The sequence below is a fragment of the Mesoplodon bidens genome, assembly GCF_964165515.1.
Source record: "Mesoplodon bidens genome assembly, chromosome: 3".
NCBI classification, from domain to species: domain Eukaryota; kingdom Metazoa; phylum Chordata; class Mammalia; order Artiodactyla; family Ziphiidae; genus Mesoplodon; species Mesoplodon bidens.
The window spans coordinates 13,688,599-13,698,897 of NC_138178.1; the positions used below are offsets into that span (position 1 = coordinate 13,688,599).

Here is a 10,299-nt window from a genome sequence, read left to right on the forward strand (position 1 = left end):
ACAGGTGACAACCAAAGCCAAGCAACTGAAGGATTCAGTTACCTGCTCCCCAGGTGAGTCAGCACCCACTCCATCCCATTAATCTAAAGCCGTGCCTTCAAAATAAATCCCTTTTTATAATAACTTGTTTTGCCCAATGGACTCTACTGGTCATCTCTGTGAAAGGGATCGAATTACAAGCACCCACAAGCCAATGCAGCCCTGCACACACAGTGGTGCTAAGATGTACTTAATAACTTTGAAGAACTGTAAAAACCTTGTTCTTCTCTAGTATTGAGGGGGAGGGGGGCACGCAGGGGAATGCCAGTCTGCGCCATTTCCCCACACTGTCCACCATTGCCACCACACACACAAAGCGTCCTTCAGGACAGGCCAAGCAGCTTCTCCAAGAATCTATGTTTCTCAAAATCCATTTCCTCCAGGGACTTCCCTGGTGGTGCAGCAGTTAAGAATCCCCCTGCCAATGCAGGGGACACAAGTTCAAGCCCTGGTCTGGGAAGATCCCACGTGCCGCTAAACCCGTGGCACAACTACTGAGCCCATGTGCCACAACTACTGAAGCCCCGCGCACCACAACGAAGAGCAGCCCCTGCTCTCCACAACTAGAGAAAGCCCGCGCACAGCAACGAAGTCCCAATGCAGCCAAAAATAAAATAAATTAATTAAAAAAAAATCCATTTCCTCCAAGACTAAGTGGAATTTTGTTCAAGTCCCCATACTTTTTGCTTGGAACCAAGAAGAAAATGCCTCCTAAACCTTCCAACTCCACTTAAATACAGGTCCCTGTACTCGATGTAACCTACTAGGGACCAGCACACCCCGAGATCTCGAAACGTCTCCCCTGGAAAGGATGGGGCGTGCGGTTCTGCGGGCTCCAGCGAGGAGGGCATTTCCAGACTGCTCTCCTACCAGAGTGGCTGTTGGTCTGCGTGTGGAGGCCCAAGTGCGCAACGTACTTCTGTGAAAGACGCTCCCCCCCCGACACAGTCTCCAGAAACCTGCTCCTGAAAAGGCGGTGGAGCGCGGACAGATCATCCTGGAGCACGGAGGGGTCGGGAGTGTGAGCAGGGCGGGAAAGGCGTGGCTGAACACACCTGTGCGTGGCAGGGGGAGTGTGCTTTTCTGTCAAAAGAGGCATCGCGGTGGCACAGGAAGCAGCTTGGTTCGGGGGGGGGGGGCCGGGGGGTCCCCGGGGGTCCCCCGTGCAGGCAGTGAGCCCAGCGGGAGGTCTGACGGATTCACTGTACTTGCGCTCACGAAACTAATAACAGCATTTTTCCATACCTCGAGAGTAGCCGCTTATCCCCTCTCAAAGAGACCTTCTCGTCCTCTGATCGCAACCTGGCCCTGGGAGGCCCCCGAAGTCCTCAGAGCGGTGGAAGGACAAAGGCTGGGAATCAGACAGAAGTGGGTTCAGATCCCACCTCTGCTGCTTCTGAGACTGACTTCCCTCTGTGCAGTTGGGGTCACGATGGCTGTCTTTATAGAATAGTGTGAACATTAAGTATACAATACATGCAGAGTGCCCAGCGCACTGTCTGCTGTGGTGAAGGCAGCTGTCCTGACACTTGTCACGGGAACTGACCTTGCCCTTCCCCTCCGTGTGTCCTTTCTCACAGGGATGGTCAGACTCTCCGAGCTCAGATCCACAGCCCAGAACTCCAGGCCCCCCAAGGCCGCCGCCACCTTGCCGGACGACATCATCACCCAGCGGGAGGAGGCCAAGCAGGCCGGGGAGCTGGAGGAGGAGGAGGACGGCGAGGAGGAGGCCGAGCCGGAGGCGGCGGAGGAGAGCCGGCCTCGGAGGCGGAGGCCAGCCCGGCCGCCCGAGCCGGAGGAGAAGGTCCGGGCAAAGAGGCAGAGGGACTTCGACATGTCGGAACAGCACGAGTCCAGCGACGACGAGAGCCAGAAGAGAGAGCGAGCGCGAGCCGCGGAGGAGCCCTGGACTCAGAGCCAACAGAAGCTTCTGGAGTTAGCGTTACAGCAGTACCCAAGGGGATGCTCTGACCGCTGGGACAAAATCGCCAAGTGTGTTCCGTCCAAGAGTAAGGTGGGTGACGCCGGGAAGGAAGGCCTCCGAGCGGGTCTAGGTCACACGGCCACGGCCGCGGCCGCAGCGGGTCCACCGGCTTTCCCTCCTCTACGCGTCTTTCTATCCGCCTCATCTCTTACCTGCCAGTTACCTTCCACTAGATGTCTCCCGAGAGCCTGTGAATCTGCACTCGACTGCTTAGTGTAAATGAGGTCAAGACTCCAAGTTACAGATACCAGTTATGTTTACTCAGCGAAAACCCCACGCATAGATCATAACCTTCCCCCACAGCAATCCCGCCAACCTTCTGGAGCGTTCGCTCGGCGGGGGCGGGGCGGGGACGGCCGGGCAGCATCCTTGTCGCCGCGAGGGCCGCGCAGGGCCAGGGCTCCCTCGCAGGCGGAGGCTCCCTTCGGCCAGCAAGGAGGTTTCCCACAGAATCACAAGCCCCTCCAGCGCTTCACAGCTTTTTAACCCGGGGAACACGTGTGGCAGCCGGCGTCGCCATGGTCACCAGTTCGGCCGTGTAATTTGTCTGGACCCAGCGGTGGCACCTGTGGACCAAAGGCTGGAAGTAGTGTTGGGGCGGGGTCAGGGAGAGGTTGCCCTCAGGATCAGGATCCAGCTTGTCCTCTGTAGCCCTTTCCTCCCAGTGTACAGCTTTTCGTGTCTGTTTAAGCACATCTGCAGAGAGTCCCCGAATGCCAACTCAGATAGGAGGGAGGAGGGGCAGCCCCTGTGGGAAGGCAGGCCCAGTCCGGCCTCTGTCTTCTGCTCTGACAGCTGGGAGCTGCAGGGCCTCCGGTGTGATCTTTTCAACCCCAGCCTTTCCTGATACAGCCTCCTGGGCATCTTTCCTCGTAGCCATAACCCTTCGTCTGAGGCACCAGGAACACCGAGAAATCAAAAGAACCAGTCTCCTTTGCCTTCTGTGCCCATCACTCAGTAGCCTGTGGGCACACTGATGTTCATTTACATTCTTTTTTTTTTTTAATTGAAATTCGATGTCGGAAAATCTAGCTCGTGGCCATGGATGTCCCCGTGCGTACAAGTCTAGTTATCTATCACCTACTTTAAAATGAGGAAGTTGAGAATTCCCGGGGAGAAAAATAAACCATTAGCAGTTGATCTATTTGAGAAACACAGATCCTCCCAGCCCCTCCAACTGATTTGCCAGAAGTAATTATTTTCCCTGAATTTCTTTAGCATCTGTCGGGACACAGGCATTTACATGTGTGATGAATTGACACTGGCTTAAGATGAAGGAGCTGGAACCGTGGATTCCTGTGGACAGCACACTCAGAAACTCATTGCCTTGGGGTTTGGAAACCTTCCTGGTTCAGGCACTGTTTATTATCCTGCAGGTGTTCCCCTTAAGCCTCCACGTCAGAACCAGGTCCAGGGGAGGTTGCCTGCTGGCTCGCCCGCTACAGGGCGACTCCCTGGAAGGGGCCTGCAAGCCGTTGGGGGCCCTGGGCCTGAAGGAGGAGCCTCTGCCTGAGGCCCTCACGGGGCTGGGCTGGGCCCCCAACCCTGGCAGGCCTGCTGCTCAGAGCCCAGGGTCCCCGCATCCCCCCACAGAGCGCTGGGCCGGCCGGGCAGCTTGGCTGTTAGGGAAAGGGTGACACTTTAGGCAGGTGGCCCTTGGGGATGCAGAAGAGGCACTTACTAGAAGATTCTCTCAGAACACTACTAAGCCAAAACCCCAGAAAGAGGAGGAACACCCATTCTCTGTCCAGGGCCGCTGATAAAGTCATCTGCTGCGGAGCACAAACCAGTTCACGTGTGACCTTAAGTTAGTGAAGGCTTATAGTGCCGTTGGGGTGTTTTTGAACAGAAACAGAAATGGATTCTGGAAAGTACCTTGTGATAAACAAGAGAGCAATGAGGCCCTTCCCCTGCTTCATCAGGGGTCCTCACCCCAAGAGGTGACAGCAACAGGCAGCGGGCGTCTGAAGCTACTAGTTCTGTAGCCTGACTGGAAGGCTGGAAGACCTCGGTGGGGCTGGCACGAGCCGGAGGAAGAGCGGGGCACACTCCCTACAGTAGCCCGTGGGGCTGGGCCGACGTGGCCCTACCACAGGAAGGTCCCAGGGGCCCCCAGGGAGAGGCAAACCATAATGAGAATGATGTTGTGGATGCCTGGCCTCAAGCTTTTTCGTTTCTCTGAAGTAATGTGTTGTGACGAAACGGTGAAATGTTAAAATGTTAAGTACCACTGGTGAGTCGAAAGTCACCATCACAGTAACCAAAGTCTCTGTCCCACAGACAGCAGCCACTGGCCCCTCCCCCAGGGTGCACATCATACCTCCCGCCCAGGCACCCAGGGAATTCCAGGTGGACAGGACAGCCCTTGGTCAGCAGTGGGTACGGCAGGCTCACCCCATGAGGGTCACTCTGATTTTAACTGTCAACTCTCTGTCTCTCTCTCTCTCTCTCTCCAGGAAGACTGCATCGCTAGATACAAGCTGCTGGTTGAACTGGTCCAGAAGAAAAAACAAGCTAAAAGCTGAATCCTCTGGAAGATGATGTTTACCTTATTTTCCAAAAGGATTATTTTAAAAATCTTATGCAGAAATTTGCATTTTGTACCTCACTATTTCTATACATCATGTGCCTTAGTAAAAAAAATTTTAAATGTAAAATAAATGTTGTGCTACATTGTTTAAACAAATACTGTGTTAAAGGAGAAAAAATCAGATGTGGGTATTTTATAGATTATTTTCTCTCTCATCACTGCAAAGTTTAATTTCCTGGGGAACAAACTGAATAGTGCTTTCTAACAGTCAGGCAAATGTATGATTTTGAAGGAACATATGAGTGAACTAATGTGTAAGAATGAAAACGTAATGTGTTTCTTTGACCAAAGATCACACCAGCTAATGAGTAGCAGGATGCCAGTATTTGGGAGAACAAACCAGCTTTGTATTGAGCTAGCTGCTGGGAGTAGTGTGGGGTTATCTTAACTGTATGTATATGCATATGTTATATGTATGTAGAAAAAAATAAGTCTAAATGCACAAGGACATAATAAACTCTAAGTTTGGATGGTTTGGTAGAAATGCATACCCAACGGACAGAATTTCCAGACAACATGTAGGCAAGGTTTTTCGGATCTGATGACACTGGGTCCCACTTTTCAATACCTGAGTTAAAAATCACTATTTTGTGCTGTTACTTTTGACTGAACCATCACCATCAGCTGAGTGCTCCTTTTTAAATCTGTCATTTGCTCAGGGCTGAAAGCAGTTTGCTCAAGTACAGATTGCCTAAACTTGAAAACCATCAAGATCACCAGAACAGTGCTTCCCTGGTGCCGCAGTGGTTGAGAATCCGCCTGCCAATGCAGGGGACACGGGTTCAAGCCCTGGTCCGGGAAGATCAGATGCTGCAGAGCGACTAAGCCCACGAGCCACAACTACTGAGCCTGCGAGCCACAACTACTGAAGCCCGCACACCTAGAGCCTGTGCTCCACAACAAGAGAAGCCACTGCAATGAGAAGCCTGCACACCGCAATGAAGAGTAGACCCCGCTCGCTGCAACTAGAGAAAGCCTGCCGCGCAGCAACGAAGACCCAACACAGCCAAAAGTAAATAAATTTTTAAAAAATGATCACCAGAACACATTTCAGGGAGGTGATTTGATAAAATGCTATAAAGACGTCATTTTTCTCTAAGGATTGAAATGAGGTTAGATTCCCGGAGACGGTTTGGGTGGCAGCGGCCACACTGGCTCTGTAACCTTTCAGCCTGAGCAGGACACACGTGGCTCCAGGTAGGCCTGCCTCTGACGCTGTGGAGGACCTGCCACCTCTGCGATGTCAAAAAGAGCAGTGGAGAAACTGCTGCAAGTCATTGTTCTCATGAACTGAGTCCTCGGGCAGCAGCTCCCCTGAGCCTCATCCTGGTCAGGAAAGGGAGGCAGCCAGGGAGGGAGACGCTGCCTGGCCTGCATGTCAGGAGGCCTCTTTCTAAGAACAAACAAGAGCTGGTCACGGGCGGCCCCAGAGCCAACAGCTTCTGCCCCAGAACGTTCTCCTGGAGCCAATGGGGCCATGAGGTTATTACTGTGCATTCACTTCGGGCCAAGGCCCACTCCCCATTGGTGTGGGACGTCTCAGAGGAAGAAGCTGGTGCATGGAGGGAATCAGGAAGGGATTGTTCTGGCTACTTTCCAGGCCTTGGGTCCATCCTGTCTCTGAGTCCAGGGTCAGGCTTGTCACACAGCTTGGTTGTCCAGCCTGTGACATTCTGTGAGCATCCTTCCATGAAATCATGCTTTTCACTTACGGTACTTTGAATTGGGTTTCTGTTGCATGCACCCCCAAATCCCATGACCAGATTTCTGGGCTTCCAGTGTGGGGAGAGCCCCACAGGGGCCCAAAGATGCCTTAAGAGGTACAATTTAGGATGAAATGCCCTAATTTGCCTACCAACCTCATCTTTTGCACACTCACTAAGGAGGAGTCTTCTAGCACTGTTTTCTACTGATGACTATCCCTGCCACCAGCCCCTTTCTGCGTGGCCTCCCCTATTTGGGGGACCTGGAGCTGCTGAGTTTTGTTGAAGTAGGACCAGTGGGCCGGGTGGGGCAGGGCTCAGGAGCTCAGCTGCACACAGGAGACCCGTGGGGTTCAGTTTGAGCGAGGTCACAGGAAAGCAATGGCACCTCCAAAAGGGGTTCCCGACACAGGTCACATGGGGACCAGGCACGGCCCCCCTCTCCTTCCTGACGCCCCAGGGAAGTGTTCCCTAAACCCACCCCTCAGCCCCGCCTTGTGACCTTATCTATCTATTCACACCTCTGAGCTGTGTGACATCAGTGCCTTGTCTTACGTCTTTGTCTCGATTCCTTATCTGGAAAAATAGGGAATAACGGTGGCTGCTGCATAGGTTGTTACGATGATAATCTGGCTTGTTGAACACAATAAATGTTCTTTTTCTATCTGACCATCCAGGCTTCCTGTTACCATCATTTTCAGTGGCTGCAGACGCAGGTAGCAGGGCTGGCAGTCCACCAGCCACGCTCATTTGGTCCCTTGCGGGCGGGAATCCCTAGCCTGGGCCCCAGGAGTCCTGGGCACTGTACAGACCCTGGTGGTCTGGGAACCCTGCCAAAGGTATGCAAAGTCTTTATTCTTTTGGACGTGTGGTTTTCTGGAGAGAGGGTACACATCTTTCACCGGTTGCCCCAAAGGTTCCTTACCCAAAAAGGTTAAGTCAGGCCTCTGCTCAAGTGTTTACTCTGACTGCAGCCCACCAAGGGCCCACGTGGTACAAGGAGAATCCTCAGACTTGGCCTCTGACAAAAAGAGGCCCAGAATTCGACCTCAGAGTCCCCACCCCACTCAGACCCTGGCAGAGGGAACAGCAGGAGGTGTCTCTTCGTGCAGGGCTTGTAAAGCGCTGGCCTGGCCCCAGCACGCGCTGCCCACCTGCGCCCCCCGGCCCCGCACAGGTTGGGGTGTCTGCCCCCATCTTCCCGGAGAACCGGGCCCTTTGTCCTGTAGTGATTGACATTTACTTTCTCCACTGGGGCAAAAGGTTACAGCTCCGTTCTTCACAACACCGACGGCACCGGTTTCCAAGCCCATTCACACGTTCCCTCCTGTGTCCTCACGAAGCCCCTGACTGTTCTAGCAGGTTCCCACCAGCAGCCACCGCTGCTTCGAGGCCAGGTGCTGTCACCCGCTGCCCAGGGCCTGGCAGGGCTGGCAGGCCTGTGTGCTTTCCCGGCTGTGCCTCACAATGCTTTGTTACTAAGAACTGAGGTTCCCAGTGGACGACCTGGTGCTTCTGTGACATTTGCTTAGGAAGCACATAGAAGTCTTGAGCTCTTATCTCCTTGATTGACCCATGTGTGCTTGGCAAACGTTCTGCCCCCCAAGACGGGCTCCGTTTTGACTGGAATATTGCCCCCATGGGCTGAGCCTTCTCCTGGGTTCCGATCTCAGTTTTAGAATAAATCATCAGCAGCTTTTCCCAGTCGATGTTCCGGACGCCTTAGAAAGGCCTCTTACCATGTGCCAGCCCTGCCCTCACACCAAGTCCATCCACCCCTTTTGAAAGTAGAGAACTCATCCCTTTAAAATACCAACTACCTCAGCCCCACTTCCAGCTGTAGGGTAGTTGTTGTAGTTGTTAGGCATAGTTTAAGTTGTGATGCTCTATACACACAGGGTGACCACAGGTCCCAAGTGGCCCAGGACAGTCTCAGTTTATACCTGTCTCCGTGCACCCAGTCTGGACTGCACATTACATGGTCACCCATCTGTGAGGGGCTGCTGGAGGATGGCTGGTCCCAGAGGTCCCTGGGGCGGGGGGGACTCTGAACCACACCCCCATCCCAGATGGCTCTGAGGCGTCCGCGTTCGTTTTGCTCGCCTGTGGCAGAGAAAGTGCGAGGACGCAGCGACTGTGCTGACCCTGAGCCCTGGTGCCCCCAGGGGCACGGGGACCCGCCTGAGTCAGGCCCATCCTGACCGGGGGGCTCCTGCCAGCATCAGGCAGGCTCCCCCTGTGCTCCCGCGGCTGCCTGGGCCGTGGCCCCCTTTAGCGGTTTGCCGCACGGCCTCCCCTCCCGCCGCCCCCCCCCCACTCCACCTGTAGCTGGGATCACGGCGGGGCTGGCCTGGAAGCCACCCCACTGTCTTGGCAGGAGTCCCAGCCTCCTGTTTGAATAAACTGCTTGGCCCTCAGCCTTCGACTTGATTCACCGGAGAGCTAAATTAACATGCTGTAAAATTGAACGGCTGCAATTATTTTCCCCTCTGGTCTGGGGAGAAAAAGAATGGCTTCATGTAGGACAGAAAAAAGGGAAACCACGTTCGCAGTCGGATCCCCAGGGGGAAGCTACCAGTGTGTCCAGAGAGAGCCAGGGGCCAGCCCCGGGGCTATCACCTGCCCTGGTGGGAAGTGGGGGGCAGGGAAGCCCCTCCTCCCGCTGCCCCCACTGAGCACCTGGCCTGGCTGCTCTGGGACCCTCCAGCCTCAGCAGGGACCCGCGGGTCCAGCTCCCTTCCTCATGCCCTCCGTGCCCTCCCACTTCAGGAACTGCTACAGGAATGAACAAAAAGACACCGGATTCTTCTGTAGGGAAAGTTGCCTGCTCACCTCTTGCCTTCACTACCTGTCATAAGCCAGGAGCCTGAGGGTCAGTATCCCCTGTATTATTACAGGAGTTTAACTCAATTAAGCCCATCTTTGGTTAGTACAGTTTAAAAAGAAATCCTACTTTTACAAAATGAAATGGACAAAGATTTGAGTGGCAATGAGGGGGTCGTCTTTTTTAATGAAGTATAGCTGACTTACAATGCTGTGTTAGTTTCTGATGCACAGCAAAGTGATTCAGTTATATACACACATATATATATATATATATATATATTCTTTTTCATATTCTTTTCCATTATGGTTTATTACAGGATATTGAATACAGTGCCTATCCTATACAGTAGGACCTTGTTATCTACTTTATATACAGTTGTTAGTAACTGTTAATCCCAAACTCCTAATTCATCCCTCCCCACCCCCTTTCCCCTTTGGTAACCAGAAGTTTGTTTTCTAGTCTGAGTCGTTTTTTAATTTTGTATGTCCTAAGTTACAAAGGAACACGAACAATCTCTGCCATGCTTTCTTTTCTGTTGTAACTCAAAAAGAAATATTTTGTAAATTTAAGATAAAATATCAAATTGTTTATCCCAAATTATCTTGGTTCCAATCTGTCTCACAAAGGACAATGTTCCTGCAGTGACAACTAGATGCCTCCAGACGTCTGACCCAAGCTGGTCTCCTGTTTTAAGAGGCCTGGCATAGGAAACCCCCTTGGAACTCTCCTCTGGCTAAACTGAGATCTATCCTGTTATGTTAAAACTGGAACCAAAGCATTGGATGTGGACGTTTTTGCCTGGGGCTGTGTTTCCATAACAGGAGAGAGGCCGATTCTGGCCTGGGGTGGGTGACGATGAACCCAAACTTGCTTTAATCCTGGGACCTGTCGGCTCCAAATACCTCCCCCACCCGCACCCCACCCCCCACCCCGCTCAGCACCAGCTCCTGGCAGCAGCGAAAGCAGCTGTTTGCAGCCAGCTGAGCGGCCGGAGCGGCCACTTCCTCCGGGAGCAAAGCCTGGGGTGAGGCTGGGCCGCTTGGTACCTCCTTCCGGGTCTTGGCTTGGACATTAACTCCAAACCAGAACAAGGGCTGCAGTCATGGAGAAAGACTGTTCTGAGGGAGGAGTTAAACATGGGCCGTAAACCAGAAGA

General features: G+C 53.2%; 1 protein-coding gene across 1 annotated transcript in view; it reads left to right on the plus strand.

Moving 5' to 3' along the window:
• DNAJC1 (DnaJ heat shock protein family (Hsp40) member C1) overlaps positions 1-6,985 on the plus strand; it is a 211,211-nt gene extending 204,226 nt beyond the window's left edge. Inside the window, exons 10-12 of the mRNA XM_081229510.1 lie at positions 5-53; positions 1,620-2,053; positions 4,480-6,985. Coding sequence (XP_081085636.1) covers positions 5-53; positions 1,620-2,053; positions 4,480-4,548 — 552 coding nt within the window. The 3' untranslated portion in view covers positions 4,549-6,985. The remainder of the gene's footprint in view (positions 1-4; positions 54-1,619; positions 2,054-4,479) is intronic.
• Positions 6,986-10,299: the final 3,314 nt, after the last annotated feature.